Raw genomic sequence first — 23,035 nt, 5'->3', positions numbered from 1 at the left:
TTCGTGTCTCTGTTGTTTTGGGATTCTCACTGTATTTTAAACTTTTTTGTTATTACATTGGTGATAGTCATCTCTGACCAGTGACTACAACTCTGTGAAAGCACAGATGGTGGTTGGCAATTTTTTAGCAATAAAGTATTTTTAAATTAAGGCATATACATTGTTTTGTTTTTTAGATATAATGCTGTGATAATGCTGTTGCACACTTAATAGACTACAGTGTAGTGTAAGCATAGCTTTTATATGCACTGAGAAACCAGAAAGATTCCTTTGACTTGCTTTATTATGATATTTGCTGTATTATAGTGGTCTGCAACTGAACTCTTAGTGTCTCTGGGGTATATGTTTGTTATTCTCATCTAGTATTTTTTTCTGTGTTTTTAATGACCACTAGTATCCATCACCTCTCATGACAGAATTCCATGTCTAAAATCTCTTCTTTCTTTTGAGCATTTTGTGTGTTCATGGTGTTCTGTTACTGAGGTTTGGAGGCTTTGTATTTTTGTTTCCTCTCTTTTGCCATCCTTTTTTCACATCTCTCTTCCCTTGTCTCATTATACCCAGACCATTGCAGGAGTTTCCTAACTACTTTTACTGTGTCTAGTCTTTTCTTCCAGTTACACCTAATCAGTGCCCCCAGATAATCGCTTTTCTTGAAAGTTCATTCCAGGGGCACCTGGGTGGCTCAGTCAGTTAAGCCTCTGACTTTGGCTCAGATTGTGATCTCACGGTTTGTGGGTTTGAGCCCCGTGTCGGGCTCTGTGCTGACAGCTAGCTCAGAGCCTGGAGCTTGTCTTCAGATTCTGTGTCTCCCTCTCTCTGACCCTCAACTAAAAAAAAAGGTCCATTCCATTATGACACTTCTCTACCCCCAGTCATTTGCTTCTTTTTTGCCTATGGAATAAGTTTCATATTCTTACAGTTCTTCATGATCTGTTACTGAATATTTTCAAATGTACAAGTTATAGCATCATATACAAACTAATGAGATTGGTTTCATTATTGCCCTTCCAAAATGCTTTACATTTCCCTACATCATGCTCATACTATTTTCTTTATTTAAATGCCACGCCTCTGGCCTAAATTCTGTCTTGACTTTGTAAGACCTACATCTAATATCTCAGTGTACTGTGGTGTTTCTTTCTTTAGAAATCATATGTTCTTTTAAAATTCTGTTCACCGGGGCGCCTGGGTGGTTCAGTCGGGTAAGCCTCCGGCTTCGACTCAGGTCAGATCTCACGTTCGTGGGTTCGAGCCCCGCGTCAGGCCTTGTGCTGACAGCTAGCTCAGAGCCTGGAGCCTGCTTCTGGTCCTGTGTCTCCTTCTCTCTCTGCCCCTCCCCCTCTCATGCTCTCTCTCTCTCTCTCTCTCTCTCTCTCTCTGTATCAAAAATAAATTAAAAAAAAAAACATTTAAAATTCTGTTCACTAAATTGAATATTTTTGCCTCATGTATATCCGAATTTCCTACAAGACTGTAGTAGTCTACCACTATTTTTGAGGCATTATTTAAGTAAGTGTAGTACAAACCAAATGACAAATGCTGAAGTGAATTTAAATGTGTAGGGTCATAAAATTGTTTTAAAGCCCACTGTTTAAAATCCTGGCTGCTTTTGTTGCCTTTTTTATTTACAAGGGAACACATTTTTCTCATGATTTCTAACTGAAGATCCAGAAATGTAGCAATTCTTTTTTTGTATTTTTTAACTACACAGGAAGGGAATAGATTGCCTCCAGTGCCCTCCTTTATTCCATTCTCCTCTACTCCTGTAGTTCTCCATCTTTGTTAGGGCTCATTCCTCTGAACTCCTGAGATTTCTGGGGTTACCCTTCAAAGCACCTATCATACTGTATTATGATCGTCTTTTTTTTTCCTTATTCAGCTTTTTCACTAGACAGTGAGCCCCTTGATTTGAGAGACCATATTTTGTCTAAGATTCAGCAGTGAACAAAAAAGACAAAACACTTGTCCTCGAAGATTGAATAAATCTTTTAATATGCAGTATTTGTTGGAACCCACTGTATAGAGTAGAAATAATGACAAAGACATAGTTCTTGCCCTCATGGAGTTTATAATCCTTTGTGATTTCTTTGATTCATTTTGGCAGATTTTACTTCTTTACAAAGACATATGGATGTGTAGCTTAGATTTAACTATATGTGACAATTTTCCCTTTCTTTAGAGTTTTTAATTTTTTTTTAATTTATTTTTGAGAGACAGAGAGAGACAGCCTGAGCAGGGGAGGGCCAGAGAGAGAGAGAGGGAGACACAGAATCCGAAGACAGGCTCCAGGCTCTGAGCTAGCTGTCAGCACAGTGCCTGATGTGGGGCTTGGACCCACGAACCGTGAGATCATAACCTGAGCCAAAGTCAGACGCTTAACTGACTGAGCCACCCAGGCGCCCCTTGTCTAGAGTTTTTAGAAACTCTGAGCAATTCCCACCTTCAGTTATTCACTTAAGTGTATATACTGAATACATATTTGGAGTCAACACCTGTTTAAGAAGTAGAGATATAAAAATGAGTCAGATAAATTATCTTTATGATCTCTGTTGAATTCTAATGCTAAAATTTGTTTTGCTTTGAGAAGAGGATATTACATCCTAAATTACTTCTGATTTTTTTGCTTCCGAAGAGAAGGAAAGAGGTAAAGCTGGAATGGGAAGCCAGTTCCTAGGGCAGTCCTCTTATTGATTTGGAGAAATAAGACCCCTCCCAAATCCCTAAATAAATAAATGTGAAGAGAGATTTCTTTATGCAAATTTGACATTAAACAAAATGTTGCATCGTTAAAGAGCTGATAAAGGAGATTGGGCTCATATTAGAAAAGAAAAAAGCAAATTAACAATTAGGTCTTCACTTGGATTTTGATTAAGTTCATTGAAAGATCAGGTTGTTTTAAATTTAGTTTGTGTCTATATTTTATTTTGGCCCTTATCGCATACCAGATATGCACAGTTGTTACTTCTAAAATTTTGTGTTTGAGGATAGCATGGCCAAATATACATTTTTTTAAAAATTACACCTTTTTAAATTGGGTAAAATTTGTCTGTATCTTTAAAGTATGTGACTTTTGACACTGCCCACTGAAACTTTAAACATAAGAATAAATTAAATGGTGCTTCTTTTTAGGAAGTCCTACTTGGAGTCTAAAGGGTCCCTGCTCCCTCCTCGCTTGGCATCTATCCTGGCCTTCACCCTCCAGCTCTTCAAAGAAACCAACATAGACATATCTGAAGTCGAATTGCTCCTACCCAGCATCTTAAAATCATTGGTGTTGGTCAATGAACCCCAAGGTTAGTTTGAAATCTGTTTGTTATACTGTTCTTTTCATAAATTAAGAAAGTACTCTTTCCTATCAGTTAAATGGATAGTTAAGTGTTTGATTATTTAATATCAGTTTCCATATATTGTGGCTGAAAAACAGACCCCAGCAGATAGCAGGGGTCGGCATGATAAAATGGTTAAACACTGACATGTTTCAGTGTCATTTACTTCTGTTTTGTTTTTTCCCCCAAAGCAAACAGTTTATTTAAGGGCTGCTTCCTCTAGTTAGACCTGTTGACCTTTTAAAGAATATTTGTTTAATCTGACTGCAGTATTAAATGCATTTTGTTACCTATCATGTGGTGAGGGTCAACATAAGTTCTTCTAAGTTCTTTCGTTCAGGTTGCTGCTGGAATATCTAAGCTTGTTTCTCAGGGAAACCTGTAAGGATCCTTTGATCCTAGTCCTTTTGTTTTCAGTCTCATCAGACTTACTGCTAGGGCTCTCTTTAAAATATCATTTATTTGATCCCCACTGTGAGTAGCATGCTTTAATAAGCTTATTGGGAATATGCAGAGGAGTAGCCATAGCTCTACCCTGAAGGAGTTTTTAATGTAAATAGAATGCTGTGTGTGTGTGTGTGTGTGTGTGTGTGTGTGTTCTCCTGATGCTGTGATTGATTGTTCAGGGCAGGGCTCCTCCATGCTTCTACCTAAGTACCTCTAACCACTGTGATGAGTGAGATGAGTGAGTGCGGTGTGCATCCTGCAAAATCTGAGGGCAACACCCAATGTGGTAAAGCTCAAAGAGCTCTCTGAAAAGGTTCCATTTCATCTCAAAATGTATGCATATTTTGTTTAAATCTATATTTATTTTAATAATTAAAATGCTTTTCCTCCTGCTCCCAAGCATGGTTTTACAAAAAACTGTTATGATGTGTTCCTATGGAATGCCCGTACTAAGAGTAGCATCTCTTCGCTGAAGTAGACCCCCACCCAGGCAGACCCCAGGCTCATCTTGAGAAATTTTGTCTTTGTTGAAAAATTACACATACTTTCAGTGAAAGCCTACTGTGGTGTTCAGTACAAAATTTGTTGAGACAGAGCCAACGGTATAAAATTTTAGCTAGCCTTTGTTTTGGTTACAGTAACAATTATCAGGAAGGAGGCCAGGATATGGAGGTGAATTTTGCTGCTTACTTCTAGCTAGTGAGTGCATCACATGTTTGACATGGGTAGAATACAGAATTCACAGTCTCTGCATTTCTCTCTTTGAAAGCTGAGCAGGTAGTATGAAACACAGATTTGTGTGCTTGACTCAGAGAAAATTTCCTCTGACTCTCCTTGTGGTCTCACTGCTTAAAAGAATAATTTGTAAAATCATAGAAAGTTAGTTTTACTAAATGACTCATCAAGTCCACTCCTAGGTGTATGCCCACGAGCATGTTAAACATACGTCCTCTCAAAAACCTGTACTCGAGCGCTGAAAGAAATCTACTTCTGGCACAAGAACATAAGGAGCTCTGCTGACCTACTCCCCAGCAAAACTGGTGAAAATTATTTAAAAGAAAGCGTTTAAAGCGTCTCGAAGTAGTCCTAAGAGTAGACCAAATGTAGAAACATTTAAGAAAATCTACTAAAACTTGGTAAAAACATGAGGAGTCTGTGGTATTTGCATGAAGACCACTCCTTCCTTTATTCCCCCAGCTCAGTAAGACAGAAATTCTACTCCAGACTGGCAAATCCAAGAACACAGGGCTTCTTCTCTCTCCAGCTCCCAGGAGGAGGGCTATCATCCTATGAGAGGCAGGGTATCAGTATTTCTCATATTGCCCCCAAGCTACCTGATGCTAAGGTTATATTCCAGGCAAGTGTGGCTGAGAAGTGGGCCCTCCATTCTGTCCCTCGAGCACCAGTCATCCTTGCCACAGCTTAACGGTGTGAATTCCCTGCCAAGAGGAGGAAGCTGAGGGTCCCATGGTCTGCTGCTTCTCCTCCCACAAGCACTCAGCTCCTAAAATGGATGTGTCACTCAAAAATAGCGCCATTGTCACTGTCCCCATCACCAGAGCCATGCCTCTGAGATGTTATCTGGTAGAGAGGTAGAGGGAGGAGAAGCCGAGCTTGGAACAGAGAACTCTCAATCAGTCCCCAAGGAACAAACTTCATTTGCAAATGAATGTGAAAAAGTTCAAGCCTAAGGGTTCTGTCCAAAATAATGGAGTTTGTGGTGATAAGGCAATAGGTAGGAGAGTAATAGTCATTGGATTTATAGGCTAATCTGTAGACCAGGTAGGTTGGTCAGAGAATTGGTGAAAGAGACAGCTGGAAAGAGCCCTTGGATCAGATTCTCAGACACCACAGAAATTACCCCTTTAAAACAGCCTGTACTTGATGGGATCAGTCTGTAAGGCAGTACGTGTCCCTGGGCACTATAGGAAACAATAGAGAGATCAGCTATGATTAGTGGAGCTTAAGAGCTGAGTGTGGTCAGAGAAAGGGAACAAAGGGAGCCCTGTCAAAACCGGGGTCTTAGAGTGGGGACTGTGGGCTCACCCAAGGTTATACCACCTGAGCAGGCTTCACACAGGGGGCCAAAGAAGTACACTTTACTAAAAAATGTCCAGTTTTCAACAACAAAAAAGTTACAAGACACAAGAAGACAGAAATATGATCATACAATGGGGAAAAGAGCAGGCAACAGAAACTGCCAGTGAGACCAATCAGATACTGCATTTAATAGGCAAAGACTTCAAAGTAGCCATTAGAAGTATGTTCGAAGAACTCAAGGAAAGCATGATTAACAACATAGAGGAAGGTATGATGACATTGTCACATCAAATTGAGAATATCAGTACCAAGACAGAAGTTATAAAAAAAAGAACCAAATGGAAATTATGAAGTTAAAGAAGTACAAGAGCTGAACTGAAGGATTCACTAGAGGGGCTTATTCCTGGATTTGAATTAGTAGAAGAAAGAATTAGGAAACTTGAAGATCGATGACGAGATTATGCAGTCTGAAAAAAAAAAAAAAAAGAATGAAGAAAAATGAACAGAGCTTTAGAGAAATGTGGGATACCGCAATGCCAGAAGAGGACAGAAAGGTGCAGAAAAAAATATTTAAAGAAATAATGGCTGAAGATTTCCCGAATTTATTAATGAACAGCAACTTATACATTCGGGAAACTCAACAAATTCCAAATAGGACAAAAAAAATTTTTTTAATGTTTACTTTTGAGAGAGAGAGGGAGACATAGAATTCAAAGCAGGCTTCAGACTCCTCACAGCACAGAGCCTGACACAGGGCTCAAACCCAGGAACCAGGAGATCATGACCTGAGCTGAAGTCGGACACTGAAGTCACTGTATTAACACTGTATTAACCAACTGAGCCACCCAGGTGCCCCTAATTCCAAATAAGATAAACTCAAAAAATTCCACAGTAAGATGCATCAGAGTAAAACTGCTGAAAGTTAAAGGCAAGGAGAAAAAACTTAAAGCATCAAAGAGAAAAAAAGACTCCTCACTTAGCACAGAACCCCAGTTAGGGCAACAGCTAACTTCTCAGCCAAATTAATGGAGGCCAGAGGCACTGGGATAACACTTAGTGATCAAAAAAAAAAAAAAAAAAACTATCAACCAGGAAGACTATAGTCTGTAAAACCATTACCTTTCAAAAGTGAAGATAAAATTAAAATATTCAGAGAATTTGTTGCTAGTTGACCAGCCTTGTAAGAAAGGTGCCTGCGTGGCTCATTCGGTTAAGCGGCCGACTTAGCTCAAGTCATGATCTAATGGCTGGCAGGATTGACCCCCACGTCAGGCTCTGTGCTAACAGCTCGGCGCCTGGAGCCTGCTTCAGATTCTGTATCTCCCAGTCTCTTTGCTCGTCCCCTGCTCACTCTGTCTCTGTCTCTCCCTCTCAAATATAAACATTCAAAAAAATTAAAAATAAAAAGTTCTGCAGGATCAAAGTTAAGTGATCTCACACAGGAATAACACCAGTAAGGCAATTATGTAACTTATTATAAAAGTACAAATGCATATTTCTTTATATTTATTCTCTTAATGGGTTTAAAAAGCAAATGAATAAAATAATATATCAAAAATGATATGTATATATTGTATTATTGGATCTATAACATATAGAAGGGCAATATATTTACCAGTAACAGTACAAAGAAGGTGGTGGAAGCAAAGCTGTATTGGTCTAAGGAAATGACTCCAGATAATAAATAGGAACAATTATGAAAAGAAATACAGATGATCAACAAGGTTAATATAATAAAAGCTAAAATATATACCTGCTCTCCTTTTATCTCTCTAGCTTCTTTGAAACACATAAAACTATGTAAAATAGAAACTATGAAACATAAAAAAATTATGTATTGTTGGTTTTATAACATTTGCAAAGGTAATAGGTACAAAAACAATAATAATACTACAGGGGCACCTGGGTGGCTCATTCAATTAAGCATCCAACTCTTGATTTTGGCTCAGATCATGTGAATTTGAGCCCTACATCGGGCTCTGCACAGAGAGTGGCGACTACTTGGGATTCTCTCTTCTCCCTCTCTGCTTCTCCAGCACTCACATGCACACATGCACATGCACTCTCTTTCTCTCTCAAGATAAATAAACATTAAAAAAGTAATACAACAAAAGGGGAGGGGAATAGAGTTATGTAAGAAAAATGTTTCTGTATTTCACTGAATTAAATTTATGTAAATCTGAAGCTCTGATAAATTAAGATATGTATGATACGCCTAGAGCAACTGCTAAGGAAATAATTCAAAACTAGTGAAAAATCATTAAATTAAAATCCTATGTTTAAAGTATGAATGTAATACAAAAAAAAGCAGTGAAGGAGATTAGAAGAACAAAAAACACAAGACACATAGAAAACAAAAGGTAAAATGACTGATATAAATCTATCTGTAGCTATAGGTTAACAGTAGTTTGAAAGGACTGAACAAACTAATAGAAAGTAGAGATCATTGGAATGAAAAAAATAAAAAGATCAAATAAATAAATCTAACTCTATTCTAGCTACAGGAAACATTTAGATTCAAAGACTGAAATAATAAAAGGGTAAAAATACTACATAATGCAGACTATACCATGGAAACCTGGAGTGGCTATACTAATAACAGATAAAATAGATATGAGGCCAAAAAATTACTAGAAATAGGTGTTATAGTAGTAAAGGATCACTGTATGTAACAACTTATAAACATGCACTTCAAAAGAGCGCCAAAATATAGGAAGAAAAAACAGAAATAAAGGGAGAAAGAGTTCAGGAGTAAGAGTTGCAGGATTTTTGTTGTGTGGAGAACTTGCACGTTCCCATTCTCCCCCCCACAACAGGAAACAAATCTGGATAGACTGATGAACAACTCTTCTTAGATGCCTCAGGAATTCAGGTCATAGAACAAACTGTTACCCCCAAAACTGAGCATAGAGCAGTTTGTCAGATTTAGTGTAAATATTTCTTCCAGTGTCAGCCCCTGGTCCTCGTAAGCCTTGAGTCTATCTCTTCACTTAAATGATCTAATAAATCTTTTTTTTTTTTTTTTTTTTTTCAAAATCATAATTGGTGATTATACCTTATGGATAAGCAAACTGAATGACAGCATTTTTCTAAGGATTGGGAGAGAAAAATTTGGAATACTGTGTTAAAAGGCACCTGTACCATACCTGAAGGAATGCAGTGTTATTCGAAAGTAGAGTTGGAGTAGTTGTATGCTACAAACTCTGGGGCATCCACTAAAAATAATTTTGAATGAAGTGTATTTGGTTAAAAGAAGAGAAAAAATGGAATCATATAAAATGCTGAATTAAAACCTTTAGAGATAACAGACTAAAAACAAATGATTAGAAAAAAAGAACAAGAACAATGAACAGAAAAGTTACATGTATGTGGTGTACCTGGGTGGCTCAGTCAGTTAAGCATCCACCTTTGGCTCAGGTCATGATCTCATATTCGTGGGATTCTCCCTCTCCTCTCTCTGCCCTTCTCTGACACATGCTTTCTCTTAAAAAAAAAAAAAGTTACATGTATGGTAGATATTAAACCAATGATCTCAGTAATCACCTTAATTGTAAATGATCTAATCAATTAAATGACAGACTGGATAAAAAATATAAAGCACACTCTATGTTATCTATAAGAAACCCACTTTCAATATGAGACATAGATTAAAAGTCAAGGGATGGAGAAAAATGCTAGCACAATTCAAAATAAAGCTGTAGTAGCTGCGTTAATGTCAAACAAGGGAGACGGCAGAACGAGTAGAGTTCTTGGGAATAAAGAGGAGCATAACAGGAGCATGTGGGTGGCGCACTCAGCTAAACATCCGACTAGATTTCAGCTCAGGTCATGATCTCGTGGTTCATGAGCTAAAGTCCCGCATCAGACTCTGCTCTGGCAATGTGGTGCTGCTTAGGATTCTCTCCTACTCTCTGCCCCTCCCCAATTCACTCTCCCCCTCTCTTTCTCAAAGTAAATCAGTAAACTTAAAAAAAAAAAAAAGGCATTACATAATGGCAGACTAGGACTAGAGATAACTGCTTCAGTCTGATGAAGGACGTCTATGAAAATTGTATAGCTAACATCATAATTAGTGGTGAAAGATCAGATGCTTTACCCCTAGGATTAGGAATAAGACAAGGCTGTCAACTCTTGCCACTTCTATTCAACATCATCCCAGTCAGGAAATGAAAAATAAATTAAAGGCATCTAGCTTGAAAAGGAAGTAAAATTAATCCTATCTATAGGTGACTTGATCTTGTATATACAAAATCCTAAGTACATCACTAAAAACCTATTAGAACTTATAAACAAGTTCAGCAAGGTTGCAGGATACAAAATTAAGACACTAAATTTATGCATCAAGTCAGATGCATAACCCACTGAGCCACCCATTCTGTCCCCCTTTGCCTATTAAAAAAAAAATTCTTTTTTATAACTGAGTTGTAACAGTTCTTTATATATTCCAGGTACAAGTTCCATAACCTATAAATGATTTGCAAGTCTCATTCTATGAACTGTCTTTTCACTTTCTTGATTGTCCTTTGAAACACAAGTTTTAAATTTTTTCTTAAGTTTTCTTTTTATTGAGTTATTTATTTTTGAGAGGGAGATACAGAGTGAGTGGCAGAGAAAGGGAGACAGAATCTGAAACAGGCGATTTCCATTGAGAGTATATAGAAATAGAATTGATTTTTATTGTCTTAGGTTTTTAGGTTCATTAGTCATTTGTTTATATTCTTTAGAGAAATGTCTATTCAAATCCTTTCCCTGTTTTTTTTTTGAAAGTTCATTTTTTTGAGAGAGGACGAGAGAGAATCTGACTTGATTTCAACTCAGGTCGTGATTTTATGTGTCATGGGATCAAGCCCTGTGTCAGGCTCTGCACTGTGCAGAGCCTGCTTGGGATTCTCTCTCGTCCTCTCTCAAAAAAATGAACTTTCAAAAAAAAAAACAGGGAAAGGATTTGAATAGACATTTCTCTAAAGAATATAAACAAATGACTAATGAACCTAAAAAGGTGCTCAGCACAATTAGTCATCAGGGAGATGCAAATCAAAACCACAGTGAGATACCACTTCATACTCCCTAGGTTGGATATTATGGAGAAGTCAGATAATAAGGTTTGGAAAACATGAAGAAATCAGAACCCTTAGTTACTGCTCTTGGGAATGTAAAATTGGGTAGCAACTTAGGAAAATAGTCTGGTCTTTCCTTAGATCGTTAAACATAGAGTTACTATGTAACCTAGCAATGTCACTTCTAGATATATACCCAGGACTAATGAAAACATGCGTGCACACAGAAACTTGTTTATTCGTATTTATAGCAATTTATTTAGTCGTAGTAGCCAAAAGATAGACTGTCAAGGGACAGATTTTTTTTAATGTGATATAGCCACACAATGGAAAATTATTTGGCCGTAAACCGGAATTAATTACTGCTGCATGCTACACAACATAGATGAACTTAGAAAACATTATTCTAAGTGAAAGAAGCCAATTAAAAACCACATATTGTAGGATTCCATTTGAATGAAATGTTTAGAATATTAAATCTATAGAGACAGAAAGATTTGTGCTTACTTTTACAGTATATCAGAAAATGAGAGTGGTAGCTAAAGAGTGTCGTGTTTCTTTGCAAAGTAAATATTCTAACGTAGTAGTGATGGTTGCACAATTCTGTGAATATACTAAAAACCATGGAATTGTACATGTTAAGTGAGTAAAGCTATTAATGTAAAGAAAAGAAAAAAGACACCCGGCTTTTTAAAAAGTTCAGTTCAATTAGACCAAGATGGCAAGTATTGTTTTTTAAAACACAGCTTTGCACTGATATCCGCAGCAGTTTGATTCGTAATAGCTTCAAAATGGAAACAACCCAAATGTCCAGCAACTAAAGCATGAATACACAACGTGGGGTACCTCTGTCTAGTGGAATGTTAATTGGTCATCAAAAGAAATCAAGTACTGATATATTCTACAACATGGATGAACCTTAAAACATTATGCTAAGTAAAAAAGGTAATCACAGAAGACCATAGGGTATATGATTCTATGTATATGCAATTTCCAGAAGAGTCAAATCCATGAAGACAAAAGTAGAGAAGTGGTTCCCACGGGCAGGGGGAGGAAGAAAGTAGAGAATGTGACTGTTAATGGGTATCAGATTTTTTGGGGAGGTGATGAAATTGTTCTGAAATTAGATAGTGGTGATGCCTTCTCAACTCTGAATATACTAAAAGCCAGTGAATTGTACACTTTAAAAGGTTGGTTTTTATGGTAAGTGAGTTATACTTCAATAAAGCTATTATTGTTATTATTTTAATCAGTGCTTACTATTCTCTCTGACGACTGTATCTTCATTTTCTGGTACTTTTTCCACAGAAGAGCTTTTGGGGTTTGTTTTTCAAGAAAATGTTTTCTAAGAGAACCAATTATACTGATTTCAGAATTGTATCTAATATGAGAAGTTATTTGTTCAGTGAAGACAGTGTGCTATATCTTCCTTTACCCACCATCCTCATACTGTAGAGAACATTACTAAATACATACTTAAGTTCATGTGTATCCTGTTTTGTGCTCCTGCGGTAATGGATTAGAGTTTCTGAAATTTTTATTCTTAGAGTGCTTTTTTCCTGGCTATTTATATTAGATGTGCCAAAAACAACAAGAATTTAGTAACATTTGGAACATATTAAATTTTCTATTTTCTTTCTTGGTATTTTTCTATTTTTATGTACAAACACACAATTTTAAAAGATTTGCTTAAATATTTAAAGAATATAAATGTCTCTTTTTTTGTAACTTCGCTATCTTTTTTGAAAGGATGATAGCATCACAGATAGTTGATGTATGTATATATCATACACATTTGGCTAATTTTAAGAGAAGGCAAATTGTTGGTGGTTTCTAATTTGTTAGTGAGTAGGAGGGAGGAATATGCCTATGAATTTTAAAAAATCAATCTGCTTGTCTGTAAATCAGCTGAATGATTAAAAGCTATCTTTTGTCAGTAGGTAACTGCTTGCAGGATTAGGATGATAGAATGTTTTTGAATATGGGCTCTTCCGAAGAGGCCTGTCTTTACATTTATTTTTTCAGTTATAAAGTGTAGAAAATAGACTGAAGCTTTTTATATGTTCTCAAAATGGGAAATAAAGAGATAGGGAGATACACTTTAAAACCAAAAACTCAGAACAATTTCATTTTGAAAAATAACAAAACTGTACAAACTTTAAGAAAACAACATATTTCTCTAAATTAGGAGTGTTTGTGAAAATGAGGATCCAGATGGTCAATTCAGACACAGTGTGTGATGCTATAATTTTTCCTCCTAGTGAAAAGGCTGGCCACAGAGAACCTGCAATATATGGTAAAAGCCTGCCAAGTGGGGTCAGGAGGAGAACCCGCCACCCAGCTGACTTCTGTGTTTAGGTAACTGGAAAATACGCCAACTGGCAAGGGGACTATTGCCAGCCATTTGACAGCCAACATGTTTTTTTAAATAACTAATTATCCAAAACATAATGTGTTACTACTTGTTATAGTATTTCAATTATTATATTTTTGGCAGTGGTTTTGTTACATTGTGTTGTTTTATTAAAAAGACAAAAATGCCAGAGAGGAAGAGGAGTGAGCTGATTTAAAATTACCTGGGAACTGGGTGAGGAAGACTCCCGCCTGTATTTAAGAGAAAAAGTCAGGATATGTGGGCCATGATGACAGGTGCACAGGCCCTCACAGCTGCTGTCCATCTTACTCAGGGTCCAGTGCAGAAGTACACTCGTTGGTTCTCTCACTTGCTGTGGACACTATAGACCAGAAGGTTTCACTGTATCTGATTTGCACAGCATGGACTGTATCGGAGTAGACCTGATGTTAGTTCCCAAGAACAATAATGCAACTTGAACATTTCTGTGTTTTGTGGTGTTGTAACATTTTGTGTTTTGTTGTTTTCTGCCTTGCCTCCTCTGGGGCAGTATTTTTAAAGTATTTCTTTCTTACAGTTTCTACCAGTTTCTTTTTATTACATGTATCACTGCCATGAGAAGTAACGTGGGCTCGTTTTCTTCCGTGTTGGCACTTTGATGTCTCAGTTTGTTTTCTCATCACATAATTGGCACTCATCAGTTGTTCACAATTTATTTAAATTGTGAACACATGAAATAGAGGATTTGTAAGAACTATAAAACCCTAAGAAGGGAGAAAGGATTTTATATGAATGAAGAAGACTGCATGTTTGTTATGTACAACTTATTAAGCTAGATGGCTTTTATTTTGTTGGGGGAGAGAGTCGAAATTTTAGGGTTAAAACATCTAATTCTTTATAAAGGCCTCCTGTGGGTCTAAAATCTCCAGTAAACATATATATTGCTTTTCTCATAAAAAAATTGTTTGATCTATCTAGAAATACGATGAACTAAGAAATACCTAGGAAGCCGGACTCATTTTTCCTACATCCTTACCGCTCAGATTTTGACATGCAGAGACCAGCAGCAAAGTCCCTGGGACGAGATTTCCCCCCGAATTCTCGCTCCTCGGGTTCCAACCCTTCCCTCTTCCTACCAGTGCCATGGATAGGGTCATGCATGGCTCACACAGAAATAAGCCACTTCTGTCCTTTATTTTTAAGTGTTATAAGTAGTCTGCAAAGGGCATCTAGATTCTTAAGGTTATCTTACATGAAATGCTCTTTCCTGTGTTCAGGTTATAGCTGATTGTTATAGAGATACCAGCCCAGGGAACTTCCCCAGAAGTAATCCTGTGTAACTTGATTTACTTTCAGGCATTTTATCCAGGATTACAGTATGAGATACGATTATCAGATTTACAGCATTTTAGAAACAGTAGCAACATTAGACCAGCAGGCTGTCATCCACTTGCTTTCTACCCTCACTCAGTCTCTGAAGGATTCAGAGAGGAAATGGGGCCTTGGCAGAAACATCGCACAACGGTATGTTTGATAATTTTATTAACATTCTTTTGGGCAACTATTATAAAATTTTGATTTGTTTTCTAGAAATGGCTTATTTTCTCATCCCTAAAATTTTGGGGTATGTTTGAGTTGATAAGTGTTTCCATACTATGATTGACATATCCATTCACCTCAGTTATTTTCAAAGTGACCATTTTGGAAAGCTCTATGTTTCATCAGTGCCACTATTGCTCACGATGCAGTCAGCATTCCTCATTGGGAAGTGGACTTTAGAGCCTCAGATGTGTTGCTTTTGTATAAAATCCATGGTGGCATTATCTGCCCTTTAAGGGGTGCTTTGATATACTGAATCAATTATATCATGTATATCCAGTGAGTATGGTGAGTGACCCAATTAAATAATATGGTTTTTGGTCAAAAATAAGTTATAGGACTTGTTTTCTTACAGGCTTACAATCCAGTTTCAGATTGTGTTGGACTATGCATGTAACATAATGCAGCATTATGGAAACAGACCTGTAGTTCCTAAAGAGGGACTCTTAGAGGAGTCAGCACTCATGAGAAGTCCTATATCCCAAGTCTGAAACAAAGAATCAAAGTACTTTAGTCATATAGTGTGAATGAGGGAGTGAGAATGTGTGTGTGTGTACAAAAATTCAGGTAGGCTCAGTTTGTAAATACTTAAATGAAAAATAGTGGAAAAGGTAATCAATAGATCTACCCTCTTTTCTCTTTTCTTAAACAGGGAAGCTTATAGCAAACTTTTATCTCACCTAGGACAAGCGGGACAAGATGAAATGCAAAGACTGGAGAGTGATAATACCTAGGATATTTTGTGACTTGCCTTCTCTATTACAACTGTCTGAAGCTGCTTTGCACCATTCTGATTCATACTTCTAATTAATTGTATAATATTCTGTTTAAAATACTTTCTCGGATTTTTATCTTCCATACCTGTAAGTATATACAAAGTACATAAATAAAATAAAGGTTAATTAAATATATGATAGGACCTTTAGAACTTGGCAGAATTGCATTCTCTCCTTAAAGAGTTTTTAGTTAAACTAATTTAAAGGAACTTTCTCTGTGACTGTTATCTGTGTGTGTCTGTTCAATAGATCTGTACCAGCTGTTCCAGGGACTTTTCGCTGTAGTGTAAATTTCTGTCCTATGAGTGATTCGCTTGTTAGTTTTAGTATGATGTGGGTTGTTTGCTTAACATTACCTGGCAACCCTGTGCTGGGTTTTGAGAAAGGGGGTTCAGGAGGTGGGATTGTGTGTTTGTCATCTTTTGTTACACTGTGTGTGAAGCAAGTTAATAAATGCCTGGCACACTTAACTCTGTGAGGAACGAGACCGAGTCTGGCTAAATGAATATACAGATAGTATATAAAATGTTTTAAAATTTAAGCCAGCAGTGTTTATGCTTAGGTCCCAAAAGTTGCCAGATTTTTGTTTTCTTTAGTCATCATCCTTCTTCTTGAGAATTAGTTAAAAGACCTCTATCAGGAGGTATATAAATAAGACCCTTTAAGAAAAGAGAAGCTAACATCTAAAAAATCTTCAGATTACATTATTCACAGATGGGTTCTGAGAAGTCAGCTGGTTTATCTCCTTGCTCACCAATCAGAGCCTTGTATAATTTACCCTCTTATATTTACAGTTTCCTTTGAGCGCAATTGTGTCTCAACTCGTTAACTGTTTCATACAGATTTTTATTTTACCTGTTAGGCTCTTGTTCTTGACTCCTTTTTGTGGTGAGCATTATTTGGTGAAAGAACTCCAGTTCTTTCCAGTGTTGGGGACCCACCTAGATCCCAAAGCCAGCTCTGCTTTGTAAACTCGGGCAAGTCACTTAACCTTGCTCAGTTTCTTCATGGAGAAAAGAAGAATGCTAATCTTACTTCTATTTCACAGTGTCCCGGTAAGAATCAGGATACTAATGTATTGGCGACACAGGTTCTACTTGAGGTGTACAGAGATGATTACTAATCATTCATACACAAAGGTAAAGAACACCTCTCAATTTTGTCCCTCTTTCTCTAATAGGTCATAAAATAATGAGCACCTTTTTTTTTAAATTTTTCCTTACACATCATGTTTGCTAACTTTGCAGTAACTTAGTTTTCTTCTTGAGACTCTAGTGTTTATCATGGTTCTTCTATTACCTCCCTTTTCTAACTCAGGAAGTATCTTTAAAACTGAAGTGTATTGCAGTCAGCAAATTTATATTATTAATCTTCTCCTTACCATAATATGTGAAATCTAAAGGAGTGTCTGTTGTTTTCATGACATACCAATAGTCTTCCCCCGCAGACCAGCTGTTAGTACTTCAACAAATGAATGAATAAACCGCGTTAAGGTAACTTAGTAGACTTTAAAGCAGCGAGTTTCTTTTCGTTATCATAGTAACTTATTAAACTTAATGTATTGCTTTGCAAATTTCAGCAAATGAAGCTTAATTTGTTTAAGGTGATGGCTTTTAAAGAAGTTATTTATGTGTGTGTGTGTGTGTGTGTGTATATATCTATATATCTATATTTTACTTTCAAAGTAGGATTAATAGGATACCTTTGAGAATCATGTTTCTTAGAATATGAAGCTTTTAAGGGATGAGAAAAGCCACTTCTGAATCATGCATTAGGGCATATGTCTATAGATGCTAAGAATAAATAGTTTATAGTTTAAAAATTAGTAACAGAAAAATCTGTAACAATACGTATGTGTATATGTGTGTTCATATAGAAGTGAAATTTTAAAGGCGCTGTTTTAATTGAAAAAAAAATATATGACTCAGTTTATTTTCTTGAAAATCTTCACAGACCCTTCACTTAATCTTACTTTTTCTATTCCTAGACTTAGAGTACCTTATTCCTGTTTCCTTAATACGTATTCTCCCGAGAACCTGTACTGTGCGGGCTGCTGCTTCTCCCTCTCCCTGTGAGCCGTCCTCTCCTGGGGCAGGCTGGGAGCACATTCTCGCTCCTCGGGTCCTGTGGCCTGACATCTGTATTTCCCTCCATCTTCTCAGCCGCCCCATGGTGATACTCCTCCTTCCTACGTAGTGCACTTTGAAGGCACCCCCATGTTCTCCTTTCTGGTCCTCAGTGACGAGATCTGGCTCTTCACTTGCTGTCTCAACATTTTCTAGTAGTGAACTGCTAACGCTAGCTCATAATTTCATCTCTAAAGTCTATTTCTGGTGCTAATTTCTCTCTAACCCTCTCTAGTTGGATCCTCTTGAAATCTCAAGGCAACGTGTCAAGCTGCACTTGTCACTTATTTTAAACTAGCTCCTGCCTTTTCTATCCAGAGAATGTACTGTTTTCACATGCTATTTAGCCTTGAAACTTCAGAAGCATCTTGGATCTTACGTGTTCCCCACTTTCAGGTGATCACTAGTATGGGCTCTTGCTATTTTTTTTCTTTTCCCCATCCTATACACCCCAACTGTCTTTTTTCTACTGGGCACTTTCTTACCTCCTTATCTCTGATCTCCTTTCCTGTAATTCATTCTCACACAGTTCTGACTTTAGTGTTGCTAAGATAATCTTTTCCTCCTGTTAACTTTTCTGCTCAAGGACCTCCGGTGACTTGCCAGTGTCAGTAAGCTGACATTCAGACTCTGCAGTCAGGAGACATTCTGCCATCTGACTCTCCCTTTTCTATGCACACTTAACTCATGCAGGAGACGAGACTGCTTTAGACGCCTGAATGCCTTGTTGTTTCTGCACTCTGAGCCTCACTCAGCTTGCCGCAGACAATACCACCCTTTTTGTAGAAACAGCCTTCAGACACTTAAATAGGAGGAGAGTTAAAATACACATTTTGGATATAGGGGTATTCCAGTCCAATAATTTCTGTAAAATATCAGATGGAATGTAAAAGAGATGATTGAAGGACAACAGAATGGTAGAAAGACTTTATTAGATATTCAGATTTGGTTATGATTTAAACTTTAATTGAACATTTAATTAGGTTTTCATGGGGGAGTAAAAAACATGGAGTATGATCTCTGTACAGAAATCTTTTAGTATTGACTTCATTTGCATTAGAAGAGTTTCATGGTTTAAAACTTTTGTATTTTTACCTATTCCTAGCATATTTTTTCTTAAGCCTATTTGACTTTTTCTACCTGGGCATCTATATTTAAAAAACAACAACAACAAACTCATCTCTAGCCTGTGTGTGTGTGTTCTTTACCCATTATTATTTTCTTTCATGCTTCTTCACAAATTTTTAAAGCCACTTTGTTCTTAAAGAATTACATGTACTTTAACAGAACCTTTGACAGCTTTTATTTTTACATTCCCTTTGTTAAAATTATCTGTTATATAAAAATTTGACAATTTCTGCAGTTGGGAAAAGCCTCTAGGAAACCAGTCTTCCCTAAATCCTATAGATTTTACGCAAACCTTATTTTTTTCCAAAAACTCATCTCCTGCCTTCTCCTCCTGGGGTTAAAAATACTACCTTGTCAGTCAAGTACGTAGTATGCCTGTATAAATACCAGGTTTTGTTTGCTTAAAACAGTTGGTTTGGGAAGCTAGCAAAGTAGCCTATTTTTTCAGATATTTAATAAGATCCAAGATTTGTATTTTGATTCTGTGATAATTTATGTTGCTAATGTTACCAAAATAAGTACTACATGATTGGAATTGAATAACTTCTGCTTATTAACGTTTTTGGTGTGTTAGTAGTTTTCCAATTTATAGCATTTATTGCATTTGTGAATTTTGTTTTCAGAAAATTCTGGGCCTTATTGTATATTGATGCTTATAAGTTAATTGTGCATATAACATGATTTTTAAAATGTATATATTTACATTGCACCCATGATTATTTCACTTCCTTTTTTATGACAGATTATTTGAAAACCAAAATAAAAATGAACCGCATCACTTGGAGGAATAATTACTATCTTGTTCCTGTTGTTTTTATATTCTGTGGTAAAACAGTAGAAAGGTTTTTTAGTTATTTCAGTAGCTGAAAGGCATATAGTATACATGGCGTTAAACTGTGAAGAAAACATGAAGACAAAAAGGAAGAAAAATATCCTAATCATAACACAATTGGTATTTTGTTATTAAGAATCTAAGGAATTTCACTGCACAAACACTGTTCTAGAGATTAATGTCCTTGCTGGCTTTTCTTCCTACCCAGAGAAACACTGTGCTACTGCCTATGTGGTACTGTGTTTTCTTTTACCGTGAAATCTTGAAATGGTGTTTAAGTGGTTGGAATTTTCATGTTCTTCCTATGGAAATTCAGATTAACCTAATTAACTACAAATATGGTCTATAATTTTTTTCTTCCTTTCCCCAGTCTATAATTTTTAAGAATAAAAGTGGAAGATGAATTACTATAGTTCACTTAAATAGAAAATATATATTTGAATAGTTTCAATGGAAATTAGTTTTATGACCACAGTTTCCCAAAAAATTAGCTCTTATTAACTTGAGAATGATCTAATCATTAGAATTTTGAGTTTTATTTTTCCTAGGAATGTTGTGCTTTGGAGGCTATCTTAGTTCATACTGTAAAGAATTATTTCAAAAAACCATATAAAACTTTCTGAGTTCAATTCTGTAATATTAGTGAATAATACATTAAAAGTTCACCAACAAAGGGTTTGATAATATATTGATTTGTTTTAAATGAATAGTTAGAAATTGATATGGAAAATACCAAAAGTAATCTCAGGCTACCTTTATTAGTCAGGCAAGCTTATTTTTAGACCATTTTCCTTTCATTTGTTGGATATAGGATCTGGGATTACAAAATGGCTGGAGGTAAATTCATGTGTCAAGTAGAAATTTTAATAAATCTGAAATACTTCTTGCTTAGGTTCTCATTGAAAAGATATTTGAAATACTAGAGGTCATTTTCCCAACTTGGTAAGGCATTTAAATTTTCTAGTTTACGTGATTTATACCTTTTAAAGAGATGCTCACTCATTCTTCTAAATATATCAGTATCAATTTTCACTTTTCAGAACTGTAAAATTACTCTTAAGTTTTTTTGTCTGAATCTCTGGAAGGTTTTTAACTTACTCTCCCCCCCTTACCTTTAGTCTCTCCTTCTGCTCTTTAATCTGAATAACCAGATTTATTATTTAAAAATTAAAATTTTTAGGTATAACAATGTTAAAAAGCTAGTGAATTTTGTATTTAGGATTAAAAAAAAGTTTGCTTTTTTATTCACTTCTGATTAACAAAAGAGTTACATGAACAAAATGACAACTTTCTGTTTGTATGGTAAGGGTTGCTTAAACTATGCCAAAGGAAAAAAGTCCAAACAAAGCCTTCTTTTATTAAAAGTGACTTAGATGACTTGGGAGAAACTCATGTTATACTTCTTGAATTCATGTTCAAATGTGATTTTTACTATATGTACTTTGTTATAGACAAACCAAATCCAAAAATCTAGCCTAAATAAGAATTCGTATGCATTATTAAAAGTGGTAGTAATAAAATATGTATTGGTGGTGGAGGAAGAGTCCCACAAGTGCTCAAGATTGACATAACCTTTAACAAAGTGGAAAAACTTGTATTAGAACTACCAAGTCTAGGTTCACATTTATGTCAGAGCACTTTATGGTGCCCAAATTAGTACAGCTAATTTTTTTTTTTGAGCTTTGAAATGTCATTTTTCACTAAATGAGTTTAAACGAGATGTTTGAATTATTATTTGAAGCAAGAATTTGTACAGACTTAGGAATCTTTGGCTTTGGTAAACTCCCCTTTTCCTAATTAGCATTTCTTCACATGCTTTTCAGAATCATTTCTCCCACAGCATGTGTTCCAAGTTCTATTTAGTAATTTTAAAATAATTTCAAAAATAATCTCCCTGTTCAGTTACAAGGTTCTAAAGACAGCTAAATACCTTGTAATTTGAGTAACTTTTTTTTCTTAAATGAACTACTTCAGAGTATTTGCCTAATCCTCACAACATTCTTCTGAATGGATGCAGAGATCAATAATTATCCTCCTTAGAGAGTAGGAAACCTAGCACTGAAAGTTAAGCACCTAGCCCAAGGTCAGATTAACCAAGTTGAACAGTCTGGGCGTTCCAACTGCTGTTCCAGTTACTTCTATCGTTCATGTCACTGTAAATAAAACATGATAAAACCTGGAATTTAAAATTTTATAATGTCATAATACTGAGTCTATACTAGTGGGGCTGCATAATGTTAAATATTTTTTAAAAATTACAAGCCCAGGTTTAAGTAGTAAGGATTGACTCCTGAAGATTTTTTTTTTTTTAAAGATTGTTGATGGCAGTACCTGTGAAATAAATTGCCTTACTAACATTTTCCTGTTTTCCTAGACAGTGCTGATTAGAGAAAGTCTACAATGAAGGCTCTAAAGACCCACGGAAACAGTAACTGACCATTACGTTGTCACTGAGCTACACCAGTGTATATTACACCAGACATAGTGTATATTGAAACACAAAGAGAAGGGTGACAACAGGTTTCAGTAATGTATTTTAGAAAACTTTTTTTTTTTTTTGCTACTGTTTATCTGAAAATAAGACATATAAAACAAAACAAGGAAGCATTGAGCACTGAGTCTTTTCATGCCCAGTATTCAGAAGTGAACCTTTTCTTTCCCTTTTGTTAATGACAGTTATTAACAAAGCATTGGTTTTCAGATGGTCCCAATCCTGTGATGAGGCACTTGAAGAGTCTGAAGGTTAGGGCATGTGAAATACGGAGCTGGAAGGAAGCATGCCGCTATTCCATTAGAAGCAAAAGGGAGTGTTGGCCCATAAAATACTTCTTCTTTGCCTTCTCTACTTACATCCACCACCTACAAAAGAAGGAAGGCTGTATGTCAAAGATGATTGCTCAAAATAGTGCTGTATACACACAAAAGGAGGCTTGTAGTTAAATTCAGTGATGTCACCATGACCAAACATACCTTAGGCATCACTTCTTTTCCTCACAGTATAGTACCAGAAATATGTATTAAAGTATAGGTAAGTACTATTATATACATTTATGTGTGTCTACATAACAGTTTTGAAATAGTTTTATCTTCCTCTAATAAGTCCTAGATGGACCTGACCTATATACACAGAGTATTCCATCCAAAAACAGTGGAACACACATTCTTTTCAAGTGCACATGGAATATGCTCTAGGACAGATCACATGTTAGGCCACAAAACAAATCTCAATAAATTTAAGAAGACTGAAATCATATGAAGCATCTTTTCTTACCATAAGAGCACCTAGAAATAATTTATAAGAACTGGAAAGAAATGCAAACACATACAGACTCAAGGAAAATCAAAGAA

At 36.1% G+C, this 23,035-nt stretch overlaps 2 protein-coding genes across 7 annotated transcripts in view; one reads left to right on the top strand and one right to left on the bottom strand.

The window, feature by feature from the left end:
- Positions 1-19,591, top strand: part of MMS22L (MMS22 like, DNA repair protein) — a 127,297-nt gene extending 107,706 nt beyond the window's left edge. For 3 of the 4 annotated variants that reach the window (XM_029944609.1, XM_029944608.1, XM_029944610.1), the window contains exons 22-25: positions 3,133-3,296; positions 13,135-13,231; positions 14,583-14,750; positions 15,478-19,591. In XM_029944609.1, coding sequence (XP_029800469.1) covers positions 3,133-3,296; positions 13,135-13,231; positions 14,583-14,750; positions 15,478-15,559 — 511 coding nt within the window. In that variant the 3' untranslated portion in view covers positions 15,560-19,591. The remainder of the gene's footprint in view (positions 1-3,132; positions 3,297-13,134; positions 13,232-14,582; positions 14,751-15,477) is intronic. The other variant, XM_029944611.1, reaches the window with a different exon arrangement.
- Positions 18,627-23,035, bottom strand: part of KLHL32 (kelch like family member 32) — a 253,306-nt gene continuing 248,897 nt past the window's right edge. For all 3 annotated transcript variants that reach the window (XM_029944612.1, XM_029944613.1, XM_029944614.1), the window contains one exon: positions 18,627-22,546. In XM_029944612.1, the coding sequence (XP_029800472.1) occupies positions 22,385-22,546 (162 nt within the window). In that variant the 3' untranslated portion in view covers positions 18,627-22,384. The remainder of the gene's footprint in view (positions 22,547-23,035) is intronic.

The sequence above is a fragment of the Suricata suricatta genome, chromosome 7 (genome assembly GCF_006229205.1).
Source record: "Suricata suricatta isolate VVHF042 chromosome 7, meerkat_22Aug2017_6uvM2_HiC, whole genome shotgun sequence".
Taxonomy (NCBI): Eukaryota; Metazoa; Chordata; class Mammalia; order Carnivora; family Herpestidae; genus Suricata; species Suricata suricatta.
This window is presented reverse-complemented; position numbering and strand designations above follow the sequence as displayed.